Genomic DNA, 23,106 nt, shown 5'->3' on the forward strand with positions numbered 1-23,106 from the left:
CTAACTAAGACTTCATGACCATTTGTGTGTGTGTGTATGTTTGTGTGCGTGTGTGTGTGTGTGTGTGTGTGTGTGTGTGTGTGGAATGCATGACCATGGACAATGTCAAAAACCATAAACGTAGCTAAGAGATTTAAAAAAAAAAAAAAAAAAAAAAAAAAAAAGCTTCTTTTAAAGGAAAAATGTCTAGAATTTCAGTGATTACATTTCCTAAAGGAGACAAACCTTCCAGGATTTCATTGGTCACATGAGCTAAAGGAGACAAACTGTACAGGATTTCAGTGATCACATGAGCTAAAGGAGACAAACTATACAGGATTTTAGTGATCATGTGAGCTAAATGAGACAAACTGTATAGGAGTTCAGTGATCACGTGAGATTAAAGGAGACAAACTATATAGGATTTCGGTGGTCATGTGAGCTAAAGGAGACAAACTGTATAGGATTTCAGTGATCATGTAAACTAAAGGACACAAATTGTACAGGATTTTAGTGATCACATGAGCTAAATGAAATAAACCTTATAAAATACCAGTGATCACGTGAGCTAAAGGAGACAAACTGTACAGGATTTCAGTGATCACATGAGCTAAAGGACACAAACTGTACAGGATTTCAGTGGTCACATAAGCTAAAGGAGAAACCATCCAGGATAATGAACAGGAAGTACAGGCCAGTCAGATCACTTATTTTTTTATTTGCAGGTACTAAGTTGCCCGCAGGGTTTCAATTACAGTGTAAAATATTTCAGTATTCAAATTTCTTATTCAGTGGTGTCCAAACAGAGCCTAGAGGGTCCCTGCTCTAATGTGGCTGAATCAGCACAAGGGAAGCTTGGCAGTTCGCTGGGAGTCAGGATGGGTGCCGTGAAATGGGGAGAGCCCTTAGCCCGGCACCTGGAGCCCTGGTGCTGCCTTGCTCCGCTGTCCCGCTCCGCCGTCCTGCTCCACTGTCTCATGCTGGGGGCACACCCATAGCCTGCATGTTTAGTCTTTGTGTTGGTGTGTCAGACTGGGAATTTCCAAAAGAGTGTGGTCAAAGTATGACAATTAGTCAGTCTCCTAATCATATCCATCTGTGTGTGTCCACAGCTGACGTCATAAATGTTTGCGCTTGAACAACTGCACTGACCTCAGGGCTTTATTGCCCTGTGTGTGTGGTCAACGGTGTTTAGATAGATAGATAGATAGATAGATAGATAGATAGATAGATAGATAGATAGATAGATAGATAGATAGATAGATAGATAGATAGATAGATAGATGGATAGATAGATAGATAGATAGATAGATAGATAGATAGATAGATAGATAGATAGATAGATAGATAGATAGATAGATAGATAGATAGATAGATAGATAGAAATTCTAAAAAATTTCCTCTTGACAAAAGTCCCCTTGCAAAAACTAATAAGATTTGATACCACTAGTTTTTGTCCACAACAGTTGAAAAAAAAGTAACTACAGAGAAAGAAAAGGGGATAGAGACAGCTTTACAGAAAGGGTTGAAGAATACATTATTTACCATTACGTTTGACCATTAGTGCACAATTATCCAGCAGTGAGAGCACAATCATCCCCGTGTGTGTGGTTGTCACGGTCGGAGCATAGCTTCCCTGCACCACCACGTCCACACTGTTCCTGCTGGGCTGACTGGCTTCCGTTAGCATCTTCACACAGTGCGAAAGAGGCCTGTTCTAAGCTAAGGCATCCAAAGACGCCAGATTGCCTGAATAAAACAACCAGGTTGAAAACCCCATTGCACACTCTAACTCAGGTGAGAGGATGATCTCCTCTTACATTTATATTAACAGCACTTGGCAGATGCTCTTAGCGACTTAATAAAGGGTTTGTCATCTCCTTTCCACCCTCGATGCATAGAGCATTTATAAAAATGATATGCAGCCATATGTAGCCATATGTAGACAACACGGACACCACCATATGGAGAGTGAGACAGCGAAACACAGACAGACAGAGAGAAATCGATAGACAGACAGGCAGACAGAGAGAGAGAGTGGCAGAGAGAGAGGGAGAATGTCACTTCTATAATTCACAGAAGATATATACTAATAACTCAATAATAACACAAGCTCCAGTTCACATAGACTCAGCCTGCTAGAAAAAAACAAATCTCACCATCTCTCCACAGAAAATCACTTTTCAAACAACTGGCTTCCTTTGTTTGAATGGTAAAAAAAAACACAGAGACAAGCCAATCACAGAGACCTAGAAAGGGATGAAAGTTCTATAGTGATAGCTAACCTCACAGACAAAAATACACCCACAAATCCTGTTCACAGTTTTTTTCCACTTAACAGCATTAGAGTAATTAGGCCATTCTTGACCCTCATTATTTCAAGGTTTCAGTTGAAATAAGAAGTCAGCACTGGTTCAGTGCTTAGGTGGACCTCTTTAAAAACCTAACTACACTATTTTTTAGAAAACCTAATTGTCCCGAAAACAAAAGGCACTGACATTTCCAGACACCTCTGAAGCTTCTGACAGACACCCAAGCACACAGCTTTTTTGGCTTTATGCTTTTTCAGTGCAACCGTCAAGCTCAAAATCAGACTTCTACGTAAAGGCTAGGTGAGGTGCGTTCCACCCAGTTCTCATAAGGATGAGCGGGGCGTTGTTGACTTGCCAGCTGTCGTCTGCGACCGTGTAATGGAGCCAGGAGTCCAAATACTGAGTGACGTCCATTCTGGGTGGCCTGATTGGCAGGGTTGGCTTCGGCCTTCCTGACAGCTCATCATAATTCCACAATTACTCATTATTATAAATGTCAGTTGCTACAGTGTCAGTAATTCTAATTGGTGGGTGTTTTGAGAGGCTGTCTGTAAAGTTTCAATATAATCTTTCTCCTTAGCGTTAGTGAACCACTAATAGAGACAGCGCGAGCTTGTGCTCTGCTACGAAGATCTGAGGTTCAAAGGATTCCCGAGAACAAATCTAGTTTACAGCATTAAAACAGCCCATTCTACACAACAATTAAAATAACTAAAGTTCAGATATTAGTGATCAGTGTGCATGGTTCATCTTTTTTATATGCATAAACAAGAGCTCCACCCACTAGGACTAAGTTTAGACTCTTCCTAGAAATGTGAGTAACCGGACAAGCGTTTGCACTGATGTTTGACATCAACCTTGAAGTTTATCACTAACACTGATACAAGAAACCAGCATACCTTCCAGACAATGACACACCCACAAAAAATACTCACCTTATTTCATCATACACGATTTCATCTTTCCATCAACCGGCTCAGAAGGTGACCACTGTAATCTGGGGTTAAGATTGAAGAAGCCAAAGAAGCGTTAAGTTGGTCCTCTGTCCCAAACCTGTGAAAGTTATCCTTATCTGTCTCACTGGCAGCATATAAACCTGTGAGTTCCCTATTCCTCTCTTATTGAAGGTGCCCTAGAATGGTGCCCCATTTATTTTAAATTGTTCTCCGATGTCTATATAGAAGATATACGACTTTGGTCTGGTCGAAAATTGCCCAGATGTTGTTTTACACACCTATTTTACATCCCTATGATTTGGCCCTAGAATGAAACAAGCTGTTTTCTTTACAACCCATCATTTTGGGTTGGTTTTTTTTGTTTGTTTGTTTTTTTGTTTTGTTTTTTGGATGGGCTTATGAATAATTGATGAATTATGCTCTTGATTGGGCTGGTTTACAGTGGGGGATCGCAATGGCTCACGCAGAAACAAGAGGTCAGAAGCAATCACTAACTAGCTAACTGTGAGGCCAGCCATGGAGCGTTTAGGCATCCAATTGTATATGTGTGAGCTTGTATCAGAGGATGCTTCGGTTCTCAAACAAAACTGACTAACAGACTGACCAGATGTTGACAAAGATACATCATATATATTGTGGATTTACATGACTGCAGGGATCCTGTTGAACATAAACGTTAGCCAAACCGTTGGTCACCGTTTTGTTCTTCACAATGCCTGCAGAACTGCAGACTTCTTAGCTGGGTAAAGACTAATACATAACAGTGTAGGATCTTTGGAATGGGTCCATTTTACGGCCCTGTTTTACTTATGCAGGATTTAGATTTGAAGGAGGTGACAGCAGTGTTTGAGGTACAATATGCCAGTTCCTCTCCTTCTTCAACTATGCCGAGGTAAATACATTTTCATATGACACATTTAAACAAAGAGAGAGAGTGTGTGTTTGTCTGTGTGTGTGTGTGTGTGTGTGCATGCTTATTGCTCTTATTATCTCAGGGATACTACAACTCATGAGGTGAATAAGCATTCATTTTAATAGGAGTGTGAATTGCAGAAATACCACTGCATTCCGTCTATGCGCTCTGTATGTTACAGCCCTGCAGGTGTAATGTGATGAATAAGATATGATGTGTATGCACACGTGTGTGTGTGTGTGTGTGTGTGTGTGTGTGTGTGTGTGTGTGTGTGTTAGGGCCACTTGGGGAGCAGGAAAGGTGGGCTAGGAATTAGTGCAGCCGTCCATCTGAATACACTCATAATTCATTAGTCTTTCTCATCAAACGTATCCTGTGGCTACAGTATGTCAGTGCAGTCTGCTCACTGGCCACAGGTGGAAATCACCCAAAGCTAGACTGACTGAAGGATAGACAGACCTGTCAACCTGTCCATCTGAAATCAGAAGCCATACCACCATATGGGGCTGGAGACAGATACGAAACAGTGAGAAAACAAGGTGTGTCTGCGGGTCCCTGCATAGTCCCTTTTGATTCGGTCCAGTAGGTCCTACTGCTAGCTGATGAGGGCACTTGGATCTGAAACACATACTCCTGAAACTGTAATCCATACTACTGTTGGGTAACTGAAACTTTAGCACATATAGTTTGATATTGTTTATTATTGCACTTATAGTCTGATATAGAGCTAATACTTGTTTCGTACTTCTTGGTATCAGCAACGATTCTTGCATTTCAACAGTACTCTAGTTCAACGGTCTCTTGAACTCTAACTTATTGTACTGGCTAGGATACATTCTATGTGTAAATGACAAAGCACTATTGTAAGTCACTCTGAGGAAGACCATCTGCCAAATGTCAAAAATGTAAATGTAATTTAATATGTAATGCTGCAAACTTGCATCAGGATCAAGATCAACTGCTTGCCAGACCGTTTATTACAAATTCATTAGCAGCAAACATATCAGTGCCATCGCTCCTAATCGTTTCTATAAATTCTTAGTGAGCTCGCGTTTTATCACATACCCACTGCATTGCGCCAGCGTGACAGCGGGCTAGAAAAAGGGGCCCCGGTGGAATGCCCATTGCTCGTCGTTTGGTGGCCACGCGCAGAAGCGTCCTGCGCGGAGCAGACGGCGTGAATCTTGCAGGCAGGTTAGCTGTAATTTAGGGCCAGTCAGGCATATGTGAGGTTCGGCGACAGCTCGCGAGACTGATGCTTCAGTGGTTCCATAAATTACTCTACTGAGTGTTCAGCCTTTCCCCACAAGGAGTATCTTAATGCCGGACCACAATACATAGCGCACACACATGCACGCACATGGGTAAAATAAAAAGCTCATTATGTTCATGGACCTGAAGGTATGGGAGCAGTCTCTCATCTCAACCCGTGGCTGTGAATATTAAAGAGAAGGACACTCACTCCCTTTCTCAGATCGAAGGCTCTAGTCTCACCCTAAGGCTTCTGAGGTGGAAACGAATTGCAATTACACTCATCTGTCCCCCTCTTCCTGCTCCTTTTCCCCTCATTATTTCAATTTTTATGAGAACATTTTTTCTTATCCCAGTTTCTCTCGCCCTGTTCTAATCCTCTGGCGCAGTGGTCACGAGCAGAATACACAATGTCGTCTACTTTCTCAGCTCGTGTGTGGGCGAGCGTGCTTGTCGCTGCTATTCAATAACAGATGTACAGTAGAAGGAGAGGAATGTTCAGAGGAGGACTCTTTCTCGTTTATCCGTTTGAAGGAGGACTCTTTCTCGTTTATCCGTTTGAAGGAGGACTCTTTCTCGTTTATCCGTTTGAAGCTTTTTTTCAGATGCTTCGTTTATTTATAAACTACAAATAGTTTGCTATTTACGCATGCTAGACAAGCTGATCAGCAAGATGTTAATTCATATATAGCCAAGAAGTGTCAAAACAAGAAAAACTCTGACACGTAGCATTATCACAGCGCCAGAACTGGGAAGAATGGGAACGCTTGTCTGACTGAATTATTAGGATTCCAAAGTTCCAGTTTCTTCTTCTTCTACTTTTGTTTCTATTCTCTTTAACTGATTTATTCATTGTTTTTAGCCAGAATAATGTTGTTCAGATCAAAACCAAAAACAGTTCGACCAAAAGCCCAAAGGCTATTCTAACTTTATTGGTGCATCTCCAATCTTTTTTCAGTTTTAGCTCACATGGCTTGAAAGCAGTTCTATAAACTATAATAATATATAGGTGTCATGTTAATTATACATTTTATATTCAATAACAGTGTTGATTTTTTGATGATTTCCTCAACCTTTTTATGACTAAAATGTTTCATTGATTTGCGGAAGTATACAAGAGTTATTTACAATGTGGAGTGATAAATCATCATCCTTTGGCAAAAATCAAACTGCATTTGTAAGTGTGTGTGTGAGTGTGAGTGTGCACGTGTGTGTGTGTGTGTTTGTGTGCGAGAGAGAGAGAGAGATGTGGTAGGGGGTAGAGAAGCTCAGAAGGGCAGGGGGAAGATATTGATCTGAACTTGAGAGCTGAGGCTCTTCTGATCTCAGTTGGACACTGGATTCCCCCCCCATGGCTCTTTCTTTCTCTGTCTATTTCTCTCTCTCTCTCTCTCTCTCTCTCTCTCACACACACACACACAGACACACAGACACACACACACCCCTGGGGTGTAATCTGCAGCCTAGAGTGTACCCATGGCAACCAATACGATCCTACATTAAAACACAGTATGTACGCACAACTGTGTGTGAGTGTGAGTGTGTGACTGTGTTTGTGAGTGCATGCTAATTTCAAACTTCCAAACATATTTGTTCAAGATATTCTGACTTACCTGAAAAGAGGATGTAAAGACTGACAGACTGGAACTCAGGCATGCGTAAAGGGAGGATTCCACATGATTTCAACGGCAGGTTGCTATTTTTATCTCCTGCCAATAGTAGTCATTCCTGATCAAAAGCTTTCTTAACATCAGGTGTGTGTGTGTGTGTGTGTGTGTGTGTGTGTGTGTGTGTGTGCGCGCGCACATGTGCACACATGCTGCACCCACACCTGTGTTAAATGAAATATTTTGGGGGAGAACCACTTTGAGAGTATGACGGGTGTTTCCTTTGAATCCCACACTTAAAATATACAGCACGACACAAGCGTGTATGCTTGAGTGTGTGTGTTGCGCTGTTAGTCAGCGCGCCACGCATAAGTGTGTCTGCCACTTTAAAGGCAGTTTTCAAGCACTGCTGATTCTTTACGTGGATCAGACCCGTCTCGTTGTGCTGCTCCTTTAGTTGGTTCTGACAGGAGCACTACGAGCACACGCACCGGAGCGCTAGAGGTCCTGGTGGATTCAGCTGGGTAAAGTTTAGATGCTATCAAGAGGATGTGGGAGCTGCTTAAAATGAGGTCTTTTATTCATTGTGGATTTTTCATAATTCTCTCTCTCTCTCTGTTTGTCTATTCCTGTATATATTTTCCCTCTTTATCTGTGTATGTGTCTCTGTGTGGTTGCAGAGGTTTGTGTGTGTGCATGCATGTGTGCGTGTGTTCATCTGCGTGCGTGCGTGCGTGTGCATGTGTCTCAAGTTCATCCTAATAATGCCCTCCATTGTGGCCTAACCAAAAGCATTGTAAGTCACTTCTTACAAAGTGCTTTTTCAAATCAAACTTCTGCTCAACACACATGTGCCAACAGGCAAGAACACACACACATGAATGCATATGCACACACTGACCTATACACATTTGAACACACACACATACATGGCTTTTGACAAGTTGCCTTCGCATGATCAAAAAATACATTTAATTCATTCATTCATTCATTAAACCATGTACAAAATCATGAAAGTGAAAGAAGTAAAGAATTACTTTAGCTAAGCACAACACCCACAGCACACAGGTATTTAATAGTTAGGTATTTTGCTTGCGGGGTTTGTTTGGGGCTTCTCCCCAGTTAATTAGCGGGATTAGTTGAAGTGATACCAGCACATAAGATGGTGTGATTCCAAAGAACACCTTCTCAACTCTGTCTCTCTCTCCGTCTCTCACACACACTCTCAAAGGTTTCAAGTGTAGTTTTGGAGTCCTACAGGTGCTTTGTAAATCGTCTTCTACGTTCTACGTTATTTCTATGTTTTTCGTTCTTGATCCCTTTCTCACTCTCACTCTGTTTCTAAGCGCAAACAGGCAGGCTCTGTTACCATAATGCTGCTGATAACATCTTTCTCTTCCACCCCTCCCTCCATCACTCGCTCTTTCCCAGTTCACACAGGCATCACATTGTTCTCTTGTCCTCCTCCCACACTCATCTTTCGCTCCACTCCTCCTTTCCCCTGTAAACCCCCTCAATGCAACCCTCTACCTGGTGTGAAAGGACGAGGAGATGAGAGAGGTGTGTGTGTGGGGGGGGGGGGTGCATGTATATGTATATGTTTGTGTATGTGTATGTATGGGTGTGTGTGTGTAGAATGTTTTTCCACAAACAATTTTAATCATTTTAAGAATTTGGTGCTTCACGTTTGCCACACCCTTACGCATGTCTCCCAGCGACACCACAACAACCACAACAGCATTGTATTTTTTACCTTCTCTAAAGTGTCAGATTACAGTTCCTCTCAGGGCATGCATCATATAACCACAAAAAAAGAAAAAAGTGTTATTAAAGGTAGTTTTCCTCTTTAGGCATTTCCAAGGTTCTACATAGTAAAAACATAGTAGTGTGCTGAAGTTCCCCAAAGTAGAGAAAGAAACACCATAAACAATTGTAGGGATGGATGGACACTTTCTAGATATTATCTTGTCCCGTGTCCTGTATACAGACACACCTGCTTCGTGCTTCATCACATGGGAACCAAGCATATTTCTCGCTTGGCCAGGTCCCACAGACAAAAACAACAACAACGTGTTCAGCTCAGCAAGGGGAGAGGCATTTGGGTCCTCTGGCTGCTGCATGTTTTGGCTGGAACTCCAAATCCAACACCCGTGATAAATCCTTGGCAGGGGACCTGGGTGGTGGAACAAAGATACTCCAGCCTCCAGCACTGGAGGACATGACTGAAGGACCATCCAAACGAGATGGGCAACTTTTGGAAATCCCTGAAGATCTTGTGCTGATTCGAGGGCTAGTGCCTCCAGTGGCTTCACGATGCAAAATCACTCTGTGTCCATTGGATAATCTCACTTCATCTAGAGTTATTTCATAACAGAAGCTTCAAAATAGCACGGGGGGGGGGGGGGGGGGGGGGGGTAGTGTGGGTTAAATAACTAAAGCTAGCACAGTCAAGAAGCATATTGTAGCATTTCAAAATAAAACGAAATGCCATTCTTTAGTAAACTGGAGATTTAAATATGTGGACCGCACTGACTCACTAACCTATTTAACAGCAGTATCAGTTCAGAAACAAAATCGCTTCGCAAGGTAAACCTCAGCCAAGACTGGCATGTGACTCAGCATATGCTGGAATCTAGTAGAGAAATAACCACATGACTCAGGATTTATTATGACATTTTTGGTTGACTAACAAACCATGGCTACTGTTCTTAGTTCTCGTGATGGTGTTTTACTTTTTGCTGCCATACCCAGACAATCATTACATATCAGGTCATCGTAATATTCTGAAACAACAAATATGCATTGTGCTTGGTTGAGCTTTGAAGCAGACAGGCAACTATGTGAGAAGGTGACAGATCTGAACCTCAACACAGCTTAAGGAGTTTGATGTTAAACAATGCTTCAATGTTACTGTCGTGGTCATCTCACATACGCTTTAGTTATTAAACCACTTCCTGCAAGGGTCATGTTAAACATCTCTAAAGGGAACCTGAGCCTCCCTTCCCGACCGAGCTACCACGCAGTTCCTGTGCCATCCGAGCGTGTGCGCACACGCGTAAACTATTCAGTGGTTAATCTTGGGAGTTCATACCGACGGGAGCTCACAAAGCGTCACGTGCATCTTTCATGCAGAAATACCCCAAAGGCACCACTGACTCACAGTTTCGTCCCACTTTGCCACTACGTTGACGGTGGTGCAGCAGAAAGCTCTTCTGCTTTTCGCATGGATCTGTATTGGCAGAGACCTTGGAGGATCAGACGAGGTGGGTTAAGCATCAAACTCGAGGGTTGCCTGGACTGTAGACTGGGTTTAGGTTGACATTTAACAAGTACTTTGGTATTAGATCATACTCATGCGTGGGTAGTTTTAATCCAGTGACTTTTTGAGTGCACAAACACACACACACACACACGCACGCAGTAATATAGATTATTACTTCCATTTAAGTTAATCTCTTCATTTCTATTTTTCAATGCAAAGACTCAGTACCTACATTAAGAGGCAGGGGTAATGGAGAAGCACTGTAGGAATTTACCCCTCTCCTAATGACATATTTAGTTATGCATGAAGAAATATTAATATAAAAATTGTTGCAACTAAGACTTTATGACCATTTGTGTGTGTGTGTGTGTGTGTGTGTGTGTGTGTGTGTGTGTAGGTGTGTGTGTGTAGGTGTTTGTGTCTGTGTGTGTGTGTAGGTGTGTGTCTGTGTGTGTGTGTGTGTGTGTGTGTGTGTCTGTGTGTGTGTAGGTGTGTGTGTAGGTGTGTGTGTGTAGGTGTGTGTGTAGGTGTGTGTGTGTGTGTGTGTGTGTGTGTGTGTGTGTGTGTGTGTGTGTGTGTGTGTGTGTGTGTGTGTGTGTGTGTGAGTGTCCTGCAATTCCGGGCATTGTTTTTAGTTCCAAAGTCTATTAACTAAAAGTGCTTCTGGTTTAACTTTGAGCTCCAGCTTTAGCCCAGGATTCTAAAGCACGAGACACCTATTAAATTGGCATAAATCAAAAGGAAGACACCTATAATGAAGTACCTACGTTTCAATTGTAGGGCATGAGTCAAAGTGAAAGCAGGTGGACTGAATTGACATGCCCATGATTGACAGCTCAAAGCTTCTCAGCTAACAGTGAAGCAGCAGAGGGTGGAGCATCCATTATGACACACCTCCTGAGAGTTGATAACTTTGAGTGAGCCCAGGGCCCAGTGAGCAGTATTTCCCTCGAGTTTAGGCTAAGTGTCAGTTAAAAACAATTCCTGCATGCTTACTTCTAAATGAGAAAATATTAGAAACGATACCTTCATTGGAATAATTAAAAAATAAAGCAAGAAAAGTTAAAGGTGTTTCCAAAATCTCACGACATGGTTCTGTCATCTTTGCATTTGTGTTTGCTGCACTGTTTCCTTGACGCTTCTCGGAATTCCAAAATTCAAATATGCAGTCAATGATGTGTCAGGAGAACTGAGTCACAGATCACACCCACGCCCAGACCGAAACGTGTGCCTGCACACGAAAAGGTCTGTGCACACCGATGTCCACAAACACACCAGTACACCTCAACAGAGAAACAAGTGTGTGTGGGGCAGACCAAATGCCCCACACTGGGAGGGCCACTGTGGAGTGTGTGTGTGTGTGTGTGCGCCCACGTATACAGTAGTGGCCAAACTGGCTTAGGAGAATTCAGGCAGAAAACCCTGAGAAAAACCTGTGGTATTTGTAAATAAGAACAAGTAGCTCAGCCTTTGGTAAGGGAAGGTGTGGAGGCTTCGGTGCTGCTCAGGAACTTAACACTCTTCAGGCAACACCCTGGGCTTAGTACAAATCTCTTTACACACTCCATACCGGTAACACCACCAAAAACACACAGGCACTCTCCCTCCCTCTTTCCCACCCACCAACACACACACACACACACACACAGACACACACACACACACACACACACACACACACACACACACACACACACACACACACACACACACACACACACACACACACACACACACACACACCCCAAGCCTTTCACAAGAACTCTTATTATTTGAGATGGAAAATGACTGGAATAAGAAACTGTTCCTGGCAAACTTTACATTTGGCAAAAGAAAGTGAACTCTCACAATAAAATAATTCCTTGAAAGATCATGAAAAATCACAGCAGTCATCTTTCCTATTTTGGAATGCTTTCAGAATGATGTAGATTTATGTACATGTATACATGATTTTTGATAACTAGACTTTTCATATTAGTAGTTAATTTTCAAAACCAGTGCTGCTGGGTCCACTGAGGGCCACACTGAGGTCCACGCTGAGGTCCACGCTGAGGTCCACGCTGAGGGCTACACTGGCTACAGGTATTCGTGCCGGTCGCTGCATACAACAACCTAAACTCGCTGTTTACATTCTTCCATTTGACAAGGAATGAGAACTTTAGTTAAATTATGAGGCTTTTTGGTAGTAGAAACATATACCTGTGGATACTGCATTCCCCAATGACCAGTGGAGTGCACGTGAAGTTTTTTTTGGTTTTTTGGTTTACTTATTCTTTCTTTTTTGTGTTTCACAGACCATTGGAATAAATAAGAAAACATGACATTTCTGTGTAAATGCATCTCAGCAGTCCTAAGTGGGCCCTGATATAGCAGTACTGAAACCCTTTGTGACTGTAAGCAGGCCTGTAGCAGACAGTGCAGTCAGGGTTTATCCTGGGCCCCACAGATCAACTATTTACACAGAGCTCATTTAAAGGACATCATCCGGTCGTATTAACACCGAGATTCTCTGGACACTGAGCCGTGGAGCAGCGAGCTCTCAGGATCACCCACCGCCAGCGCGAGTGTAGGAAGAGCAGCTTTTAAGATGCACATTTATCATGCTTTCAGTTTGATATTATGCTATTTATTCTGTGCCACCAGAGAATAGGGCGGGAGGACGACTGCAGCGGGAAAACCTCACGACAATAAACTGCAGGCAGAAAATGGCACAGATAACTTTATAGGCAGCCCAGGGGGTGGGGGTGGGGGTGTCTCTGTGTGCTACATCTTCCTGCGACAGTTTTAGAAGAAGAAGAAGAAAAAACCAAAACGTTTACTCTTCCATTTTAAGAATTCAAAGCTGTTGATGTGTAAACCAAAAGAGGAGCTTTAAAGAGAGAAGAATGTGCAGGTACTTGCAGCCGCCCAGACGGCTCAGTTTCCTCCGTACGGTGACTCGGGACCATTCCTGTGGTTTCAGGTAAGTGGGAAAGCAAATCTATTAAAGGTTTTTAGAATGCCTCCTTTTCCTGTAACGTGTCATTTATGGCTTTTACACAAGAACAGTGCGGACATAAAGGCAGGAGGTTCAAAGGCGGCACACGGGTACGTTGGGAATGTGATGGAGAACATGGGAAGGAGCTGGTCGGAAAGGCACTCGGGAGAGAGAGCCCACTGCCCAGACTCCTCCATATCGCCACAGATATGAGTGCAGGGCTCCGAACAGCATGAAGCTGGAGAAAGTGGGATTCAGGTGAGATGGAGTAACCTGTGGACCAACCCACATGATACCGGACCTGCCGCAAGAACTGGGCCAATCCAGCAGGTCACTTTCATGGAAATAAAATAACTGAGAATGGTATGACTACAGATCCGTCAGGCGTTTTATTTGCATATTTCACTTCTGTCCAAAGTTAAAAGTGAACCCCACTGTAGTTGCCAACACCTTGTCCTCTCCCAAAAGAACACAGAATATTAAGATATCTGGTTTCTTTCTCTTATGAATTCGATTGCATTGTCCAGCACTAGATGATGTCACAACAGTGTCATCCTAAATTATAATAGAAAAAAAAAAACAAAAAAAAAAAACAAGAAAGCAAGAAAGACCGGAAAGTTCCATAGGAAAAACATTTTATTGGAAAACATTTTCAGTTTGTAACAGACTGGTGGAATGTGTGTCATTTTTGACTTCACGGCCTGACAGCTCTTACTGCAATGGGAGGGGTGGAGCTACAGCCACTGGGAAACCATAGCAACAGACAATGGGGGTAAATGGAAGGAGTCAAAGGGAAAACATAATACTGAATTTGTGTACAAACTGGATTGAAATTAAATCAAAGAGAAACAAACACAAAGAAACTAATTAAATAAATATCTATGGTACACATATGGCACAAATATGCAGCAGTCAGTTTGGCAACTTTCTTTTCTCATTTTCTTCTTTTTTTTTTCTTTTTTTAACCAAATCACCATGGAAACAGTGCAAAAGGGGTGGGGCGGGAGGGAGGGGCTGAGGACGTCCAGCGAGCGCTAGCTAAAATACATAGCAAAAAATCCCAATTTTATACAAAACATCTTACTTTAAGAGTTTATAAAAAATGTTTTACTGGGTTTGTTGTCAGTATATACACAAGCTATTTACCAAAAAAAGTAATGTTTTTGTTTGTTTGTTTTTTTACTGAAGTGTATAGTATTTTTCACTTTTATTTACTCTCCTAAAAATGTGTGAATAAGGCTATCATAACAACCCGGGATTGATATACAATACAAACATGAACGTATATACAGCTTCTTACCTACAGATGTACGGTGCAAAAATTACTGAGGGCTCTGATCTCGGGATGTTGAGCAAGGCATTTTACAGTAGCTTGAAGACACTTCCCCTAGCATTTCACAAACATCCTAATGACGACGCAACACTTCGAACCCAACGCTACTATCACACTGCTCTACAGACTTTAGAAGAACGTTAGCGACTTGCTAAGTAGGAGAAGGCCTTCAGATTCAAAGAAACTAAGAAGATTGTCATATTTGTTTATTTATTTATTTATTTATTTATTTTAGCCCATGTAGGACAGCAACCAAACAGTGACATGTATGTGTGTTCTGTGGTGTGTGTCTACTGTTTGAAAAGTAACTGCTCAGATTTGCGAACATGTGTTTTCACAGTTAACCTCATTCCTAATGCACAAAGTTAAAAACCTAAATTACTGAAAGAAATCTGCGTAAGGACGATAAAGGAAAAGAAGAAAACCCAGCGGGACTGAGCTGTTTTGCTTTTGTTGTATTGAATTGTTTAATGTTTTTTCACTCATTTCAGTGGTTAAGAACACTTTCCATAGGTGTATTTCATTTTTTTCTCTCAATTGTTACAAAAATAAATAAAAATTGCATATTTGCTGACTTTGTGGCCTCTCACAGTGCCACAAACCTCAGATCACACAAGGCTTGGCTTTTTGGCGAGATTCAACAATCTCCATGAACAGATGATAATGGAAACTATGAACAATTAATATGTGAATAATGGCCCCCATGGCCTGACCCCCACCCCCCCCCACCCCTATCAAAATCTCAAAAGTCCACTACTGGCAAACAATATTCATTTGTGAAGTCAATGGGAGAAATACATAAATGGTATTTGTCTGTAGGTTGGACCTTCTCAATAAGAGGTTACCACGTGTGACAATGCACATGAGTGGGCCTTCTCAGGAGAGTTGAGGGCCATGTGTGAAGAGCAGAGGGTTGTGGGAATTAACCCAGTCAATCCCCAGGGAGCAGCTTTGGACTCAACTTGGCAACTTCCTCCCCTCTGTCTACTCCTACCAACAGTCCTCTTATGTCAACATCTCCTCCCTCCGCCACCCCCCCCCCAGCAGACCTAGGGAGTAGCACAAAAGTTGCCATTTTATCTGGTTTGCAGTTTTAGCCTGAACTAATTCCCATCTGGTTTCCTTCCTAAGCCGTGTCCCTTACCCTACTTCCCACTTGAGAGGCCCAATTTTAGTCCAAAGCATTCTGAGCTTGATCAAATATGACTGGCAGGCCAGAGGAGTTTATCCTGGGTAGGTGGGGTTTATCCTGGGTAGGCGGGGTTTATCATGGGTAGGCGGGGTTTATCATGGGTAGGCGGGGTTTATCCTGGGTAGGTGGGGTTTATCCTGGGTAGGCAGGCTTCTGCCAAAGGTGCCACTGCCACGGCTTTTTCATTCATTTCAGCTATTTTAAACCCAACATGCTGTTTTCTCTGGGGCCCTTATCCAAAGCTGTCCCTTTCCCAGCCATATGGATATAGTGTGTGTGTGTGTGTGTGTGTGTGTGTGTGTGTGTGTGTGTGTGTGCGCGTGTGTGTGCGCGTGCATGTTTGTATGTAACTACTTGTATAAAAACTGATTAAATTCAATATGAATGGGGCAAAATATTAATGCAAAAATGGGAAAGTTACGTTTGCATAATGATTAACATCATGTCTCTGACAGCCTGGCCATATGAGTGCTCTGTGTATCATAAATAAATTCTTTCTACTTCTCTGTTTCTTTCCACATTAAAAATCTCCTCCGTTTCACTGTACAGCTAAACAAAATCTTCACTATAATGAAATGTTAATTAAGTCTTCCGTGTTTAAAAAAGTAAATAATAATAATAATAATAATAATAATAATAATAAGGCTAATAGCAAGGTGTAGCAATGTGCTTTTGCACAGGTATGACAGCACCACTTCACAGGAAGGGCATTATAGCCCTGGCTGGCCACAGAGGCCACTGGTACAGGTGGACGTGTGCACATGGAGGTTATGGGAGTATGTGCGTCATGGCAGGTTAAGACCCAGCTCTGATGGAAACCTTTGTCCTGTGACAGGTTCTGACACTGCCATTTTGCTCAACTCATTAAAGTCTGGTGTATGTAGCTTCTGTGTGTGTGTGTGTGTGTGTGTGTGTGTGTGTGTGTGTGTGTGTGTGTGTGTGTGTGTGTGTGTGTGTGTTTGTGTTTGTGGGTGTGTGAATGAGTGTTTGGCTTGGGCCAGGTGGAGGTGTTTAAAAAGTGCTGCTAAAGTGTTAATATGGGTCCCCCACCTCACCATTAGACAATGGAACGGCCTTGAACAAACATCATTACTGACAAACCTTTCAGTCTGACCTGCTTTATATCCTGTTTTCTTTCCCTCCCGCTCCCAGACAAGTTGCCGTCTAGCCCTTGGCTGCAGACTTGCGCAAGTGAAATGTGTGTACGAAACATGTCTCCTGTGTGTGCGCACGTGCATGTGTGTTTTGTGTTTGTGTGTGTGTCCCACGCAACATACAAACAGCACGAAATAACCAGCACAAAAGGATCTCTATGACGATACCTATATCTATCGAACAAGTCCGCAAGTGAACCATACCGGGAATGACTGAGAGAAAGGCAGGTAAGACATGTGACCATACAAAAAGCCTTCAAGTAACAAGTGTGAGAGTCACTTTGTAGAAGAAAGGAGATGGTCCAAAATGAGTGTGAAAAACAAACAAAAACAGTACAAGTGACCAAGAAGGCGAGCAAAACAGGTGATGTCCATTTTAACGTCCAACAGGAAACTCCAAATGTCTCGCGATCTGAAAGGACCTTCCTGATCCCTCTGCAAATTCCAACTCGTAGTGGCTGCATTCTCTAACTGTGCCTGTGACCAATGAACTGAAGGGGCTCCCAGTGACCGGCACCAGTTCACGGTTAGGCAGAACTGTTTTGTCGTTCACTGCATCGTTTGCTTCTGTTTCTGTCCCTTTTTTTCTCTCCTTTCCTCTCGCCCATCCGGCTGTGGAGTCTTTGAAGGAGGTCGCTACAGCCCGGCATAGCGAGATGCTCGGTGTCCTCGCTCCCGTGCTGTTGTAAACTCCCCTCCTCCCCTCCCGCATCACTGTGTCCCCTCCATGTCCCATTCCCACAGTCTCCCTTACTCACACACACACACACACACACACACACACACACTAGAGGACCCTCGCTGTCCAATACAGCTGCCTGCTGTAATTCTTTTTCATTACTGTTTGCGGCAGGGTTATGAGCAGCAAATCAGAAGCCTCACTCTCAAAAAAATCTATACTGAGAACAATAATAAGGAATATTTAAAAAAAAAATAAAGGAAAAAAAAACAAAACAAAACAAAACGACAGCCACCTGAGGCGGCGGGACGTCTGTGAGGCGTGTGGGTGAGTTTAATCCCGCCCCCGAGGGGGAGGAGCGGTTCGTTGGGGGGGGGGGGGGGTCAAAGGTCAAAGTCAGTCCTTCAACGCTCCTCACACTTTGTAGTAGATGTTGGCGGGGCTCTGTGGAGGCATCTCCTGCACGATGTAGACAGGGTGCCCATAATCGCCGCTCACCTTCTCGTAGTGCGGGCAGAAGACGCTGTCGGCAGTCCTCAGCGGGATGATGATGTCACTGGGCTCGGAGCCGTTGTTGTTGCCTCCTGCCCCGCCCCTCTTGGGCGTGGCCAGGGTGCTGAGTGACAGCGTGGTGGCGTGCTGCGGCGAGTGCTTGTGGTGGCGCCGCCGGTACTTCAGCAGCAGGACCACCAGCATGACGATGACCACCACGACGATGACGCTGGCCGAAGCGATGCCGGCGAACAGCGCGACCTCTGAGCCAATCACGGACGACGACTTGCCGCCGCCGCCTCCTGTGCCGCCTCCCGAGCCGCCCCCTTCACCTGTCTCGCCCTCGCGGTGCGACGCCCCTGCAGGGGGGAGAGTGAGACATTCAGTTGCACGGCAGAGACGAATGCACCACAGGTCCACTATTACAGTGCCACTCAAGGGTGAGACAGGGTTCACGTGTACCAGGCTGTGCAACTACAGCCGCAGTCGCTAGCTGACCAGCTCATGGGATGTTATATGTTTAGACCTTAATTTGTTTTCTGTGTGTGTGTGTGTGTGTGTGTGTGTGTATATACACACACACACATTTAGTGTATGCATTCTGCCTTAATAGTGTGGTATTGATTTTTTTGTGGCTCATTTAGTAAGTGTTAAGTCAATAAAATAAAAGAATGAACTCAGTAAACTGGAATGGCCGAGAAAAGGCTTGAATGAACCAAACTAAATTTTAATCCATAACTCCAACATGTAGGCTACGGCAAGTTTACATCAGGGAGCTCCGTAAGGCCAAAGGGCAGGGGCTCTCCCAGCCTGGAGTCACTTTGCTGGGCTACAACTCCTACGAGTAGCCACTGGGGAGCCAGGGCTGACTGGTTACTGTGTATACTGAAGGATACAGAGGTGAATACAGCAACAGCCTCTTGTTTGTCTCACTCAGGCACATGACGTTTCTTGTGAGAGGGATTTGTGAATGCAAGAGCATAGCTTCCTCTTAAAACCTGTGTGTGTGTGTGTGTGTGTGTGTGTGTGTGTGTGTGGTGTGTTTCTGTGACTTTTAGTAGTTGTTTGCTTCATTTTACAGAAAATGCCCTGAGCTAAGTGACAGACTCTCAGAGACAGAATGAAACAGTGAGAAGAGATCTGTTAGAGGGATTAAAGGGCAGATGTGTTTAGTGTTTACAGGCTGGCCTCTGGCTGAAGAATCAGAAACCTGCCCTTAATTCTATATTTTGCGCACACACACTCACAGTACACATGAATGCACAGACACACACACTATTGGCAGCGCACGTATAAAGTGCTTTGCTCAGCCTCCTCCTCCATGGTCGGCGGGCTCCATACCTGGCTTGTCGAGAACTTCGTTGGATTTGGTGTCCTTGCCTGGGTCTAAATGCTTAGGAGGGTGTCGGGTCGGGTAGTCTTTAGGCAGAACCGGGTCAGATGGGCCTACAAATCACAGGCAAAAAACCCTCACGGTTACAAGAGTAAGAAGCATGGCCAGTATTATCACGGGGGGATGTGTGTGCGTTTCAAAGCGTGTTAAAGCCATGTTGTTAAAGGGGAGTCGAGTCTGTGGAGTGGGAATGTTCAGGCGCAGAGAGGGAGACACAAAGACAGTCGGGCCAGGGAGTTAGGTGAGACCTGCTCCGATTAACGTAGGGGAGAGTCAGAGAGACGGGCGGGGAGTTAGGTGAGACCTGCTCCGATTAACGTAGGGGAGAGTCAGAGAGACGGGCCAGGGAGTTGGGTGAGACCTGCTCCGATTAACGTAGGGGAGAGTCAGAGAGACGGGCCAGGGAGTTGGGTGAGACCTGCTCCGATTAACGTAGGGGAGAGTCAGAGAGACGGGCGGGGAGTTAGGTGAGACCTGCTCCGATTAACGTAGGGGAGAGTCAGAGAGACGGGCGGGGAGTTGGGTGAGACCTGCTCCGATTAACGTAGGGGAGAGTCAGAGAGACGGGCGGGGAGTTAGGTGAGACCTGCTCCGATTAACGTAGGGGAGAGTCAGAGAGACGGGCGGGGAGTTAGGTGAGACCTGCTCCGATTAACGTAGGGGAGAGTCAGAGAGACGGGCGGGGAGTTAGGTGAGACCTGCTCCGATTAACGTAGGGGAGAGTCAGAGAGACGGGCGGGGAGTTAGTTGTGATCAGCTAGTCAGCTAGTCTAGGTAAACTGATCTATCAATAATCATTGTCAGTAATTACAGGGTGTGGCCTCCAGACAAAGCAGTTTGCCTCCCAATCTACTGCACTTTTGTTACATGCACGCGCACACACACACACACACACACACACACACACACACACATATTCACTCATGCACAAATGTTTACAGCCAGCCACAAATGGAAGGCAAAATGGGTGCAGCCACCAGGGAGGGGGCGGAGCTAGACTCACTCTGTCCAACCTTCATGACGATTTTCATGGACTTCGTTTTACACACCCCTCCGTCCTGATTCTCCAAGCCTTCCATCGTGCCATTAGATGTTGCTGGAACAGAGGTAAAGGAAGCAAGGTTACAAGGTTTGCTAACATTTCCCAAATATTTTTCCCCATATAATTAAAGGTGCTTGTATAGCTTTCCTAAGCCTGAACTCTGTCCGCGTGCGTGTGTGTGTGTGTGTGTGTGTGTGTGCACGGCGTTCACAGTAAAACTACTAAAGTTTATGACGTATCTGCGATAGGTCTTACACATCTTAGATCACCATCATTAAAAAACAGCAATTATGTACCTGTAATAAACCCAGAGAGTCAGTCACATGAACACATGGAGTCGGTCGTCTTTGAGCACTGCCCGGCAGCTACAAACCATAAAACCATTTAGCTCCAACACGCCGGATTTATTTCCCCCGCCTGGAAAGCATGCTGTTCACAGACCTAAACCTGCTCAGTCGTGAGTGCAGCCACGCCCCAGCCATGCAACCCCGCTGCCCTGAACATGGGCGGCCACTCTATGGCGACGCAACGACAGAAGGAGAAGGAGCATGACGGAGAGGATCGAGAGGGAATCCTTTCCATTTTTTTTCCTTTTTCTTTTGTTTTTTGTTTTTTTTTACCTTTGGCGGCGTGCAGCGGCTGCCGCGGGTGCTTGGGAATATTTTTGGGATTGACTTGTTCAGAGTTTGATTTCCTCTTTTATAATGAGCATAATAAATATAGCCGCGAGCAGCCGTTCCCGAGCTTATTCTGGCAAGTATTGCGAGCCTTGCAATTACTGTGGTAATATAGCACAAAGTTCCAGTAACTTCTATATCAAATCAGACTGACTCAGTTTGACCAGACTGGGCTGAGGTCTTCAATAAACTGTCAGGAAGAAGTATGCGAAATGGAGGCTGAACTAAGTGTAAAACTTTTTTTTTTTTTTCTGGTGGTTTGGTGAAAATAGCAATGAATGCATATGACTAATTACATGTGCAATGAAATGAAATGGTTGTGAAAAGGTAATGAACAGGCTGTCAGTCCTAAACAGTTGCAGTTTTAGAGCATACATTTTGATGCCTTTGAAGGAATGCAAGAGATATTTTAGCTTGGCCTCGTTTTTATCTCAATGTCCATTGTAGAACCGCCCCCCCAAAAGACCATTTTCCACCAAGCTTAGCATGCCTCCTAAGAATGTCATATTATAACTACATGCCAGATTTGGTCCAAATCTGATGAGCTATAAAAGGGTTTTAAGCAATTCATTGTGGACAAGCTCTGCCTACAATGTTTGCTTGATATGTAGAATCCACACTTACTAAGTTTCACAATTTCTATAAAACTATTTACTGTTAGTCTCCAAAGACTGCGACGTTACCAAACTTGAGGCAATTCAGTGAAAAACCTAGGTCGATTTCATAAAAGGTTGTTTTTAAATAATGATGAATTGTGCAAAATCTTTATGGTTTAGAAAACCACTTTAAGAGGCAAAGTCTGACAGAAACATTTTGTTCCAAGATCTTGTGGATTTGACAAAAAATGACATGAATCAGTATAAGTGTTTGAAAATATGAAAAGTGCCCAGTCGCCAATCTTGAACGTATCATACAGAGTTTGGGTCTGGAATAAACTTGAACATACCATTCAAGTTTCATGTGGATTGGCTAATGGTAAGTCTGTCAAATGTGAACTAAAATCTGACTGGCTAATGGCAGCAACCATTTTGCAGGTATATCACCCTTACATAGCCAGACTTACATATAGAAGCAGTTTGCCAAATTTCACATTAAGTGGACAGTCTCAATGTGGGGGGCAGTTTGTTGGATGCTAGAGCGCCACCAAGTAATGGAGGTGTACCAAATTGATTGCCAGGCCCCAGACCTCTTTGTGGTAGCTAACTGTAGTTTTGTGTCATTCTGAAGCATTCATGAGTTGGAACTGTACAGTACAGTACAATGTACAGTATTGGCAGTAGAAGTTCCACACTTGTATGTGACTGACATATGGAATTTACATAATATTGAAATTTTAAGATTTTTAAGATTTTAAGATTCTTTTTTTTAATATAATTTTTAAAGTTCAGACTCTTGTAAATATCTGGAGGCCAGATCTGTATAGGTCTGGAGAAAAACCCAGGACTAGTTTATGCTCAAAAATATGCAATAAAATAATTGTATAATATGCTCAAAATGTATGTGGAGCTTACTTGGTTCTTGGTTTTTGAGACATTTTTGTAAACTGGATGACTACTAATCAATGAAGAAATCATTTTGTCAGTGTATGAGTTAGAAACTGTTATGTATTCGGGTGTGCCATAGCGCCACCTATAGTCTGCGCAGGCTGGCATCTTGCACCTGAGTAGCTGGATTGACTATTTTCCAGGTTTCATGTCTATAGCACCTTCGTTCTCAACTGGGCGATTTGTGTCCACAAGAAATGAGAATAATAACAAAACGTTGTGCCCCTAATAAGAAGAAAATCTTCAGAGAACATGTTAGATGCACGCTATATCGAAACCCAGCAGATGGTTGTCGAGGAGTGAGTGAGGGGAAAAAGAGTACAAACATCATCCATTTTTGGAC

General features: G+C 43.6%; 1 protein-coding gene across 1 annotated transcript in view; it reads right to left on the reverse strand.

Annotated features, from left to right (window-relative positions):
• Positions 1-17,989: 17,989 nt before the first annotated feature.
• efnb2a (ephrin-B2a) overlaps positions 17,990-23,106 on the reverse strand; it is an 18,865-nt gene continuing 13,748 nt past the window's right edge. Inside the window, exons 3-5 of the mRNA XM_027016923.2 lie at positions 20,504-20,596; positions 19,449-19,553; positions 17,990-18,466 (exon numbers count right to left, since the gene is read on the reverse strand). Of these exons, the coding sequence (XP_026872724.2) occupies positions 18,030-18,466; positions 19,449-19,553; positions 20,504-20,596 (635 nt within the window). The 3' untranslated portion in view covers positions 17,990-18,029. The remainder of the gene's footprint in view (positions 18,467-19,448; positions 19,554-20,503; positions 20,597-23,106) is intronic.

The sequence above is a fragment of the Electrophorus electricus genome, chromosome 25 (assembly GCF_013358815.1).
Source record: "Electrophorus electricus isolate fEleEle1 chromosome 25, fEleEle1.pri, whole genome shotgun sequence".
NCBI lineage: Eukaryota > Metazoa > Chordata > Actinopteri > Gymnotiformes > Gymnotidae > Electrophorus > Electrophorus electricus.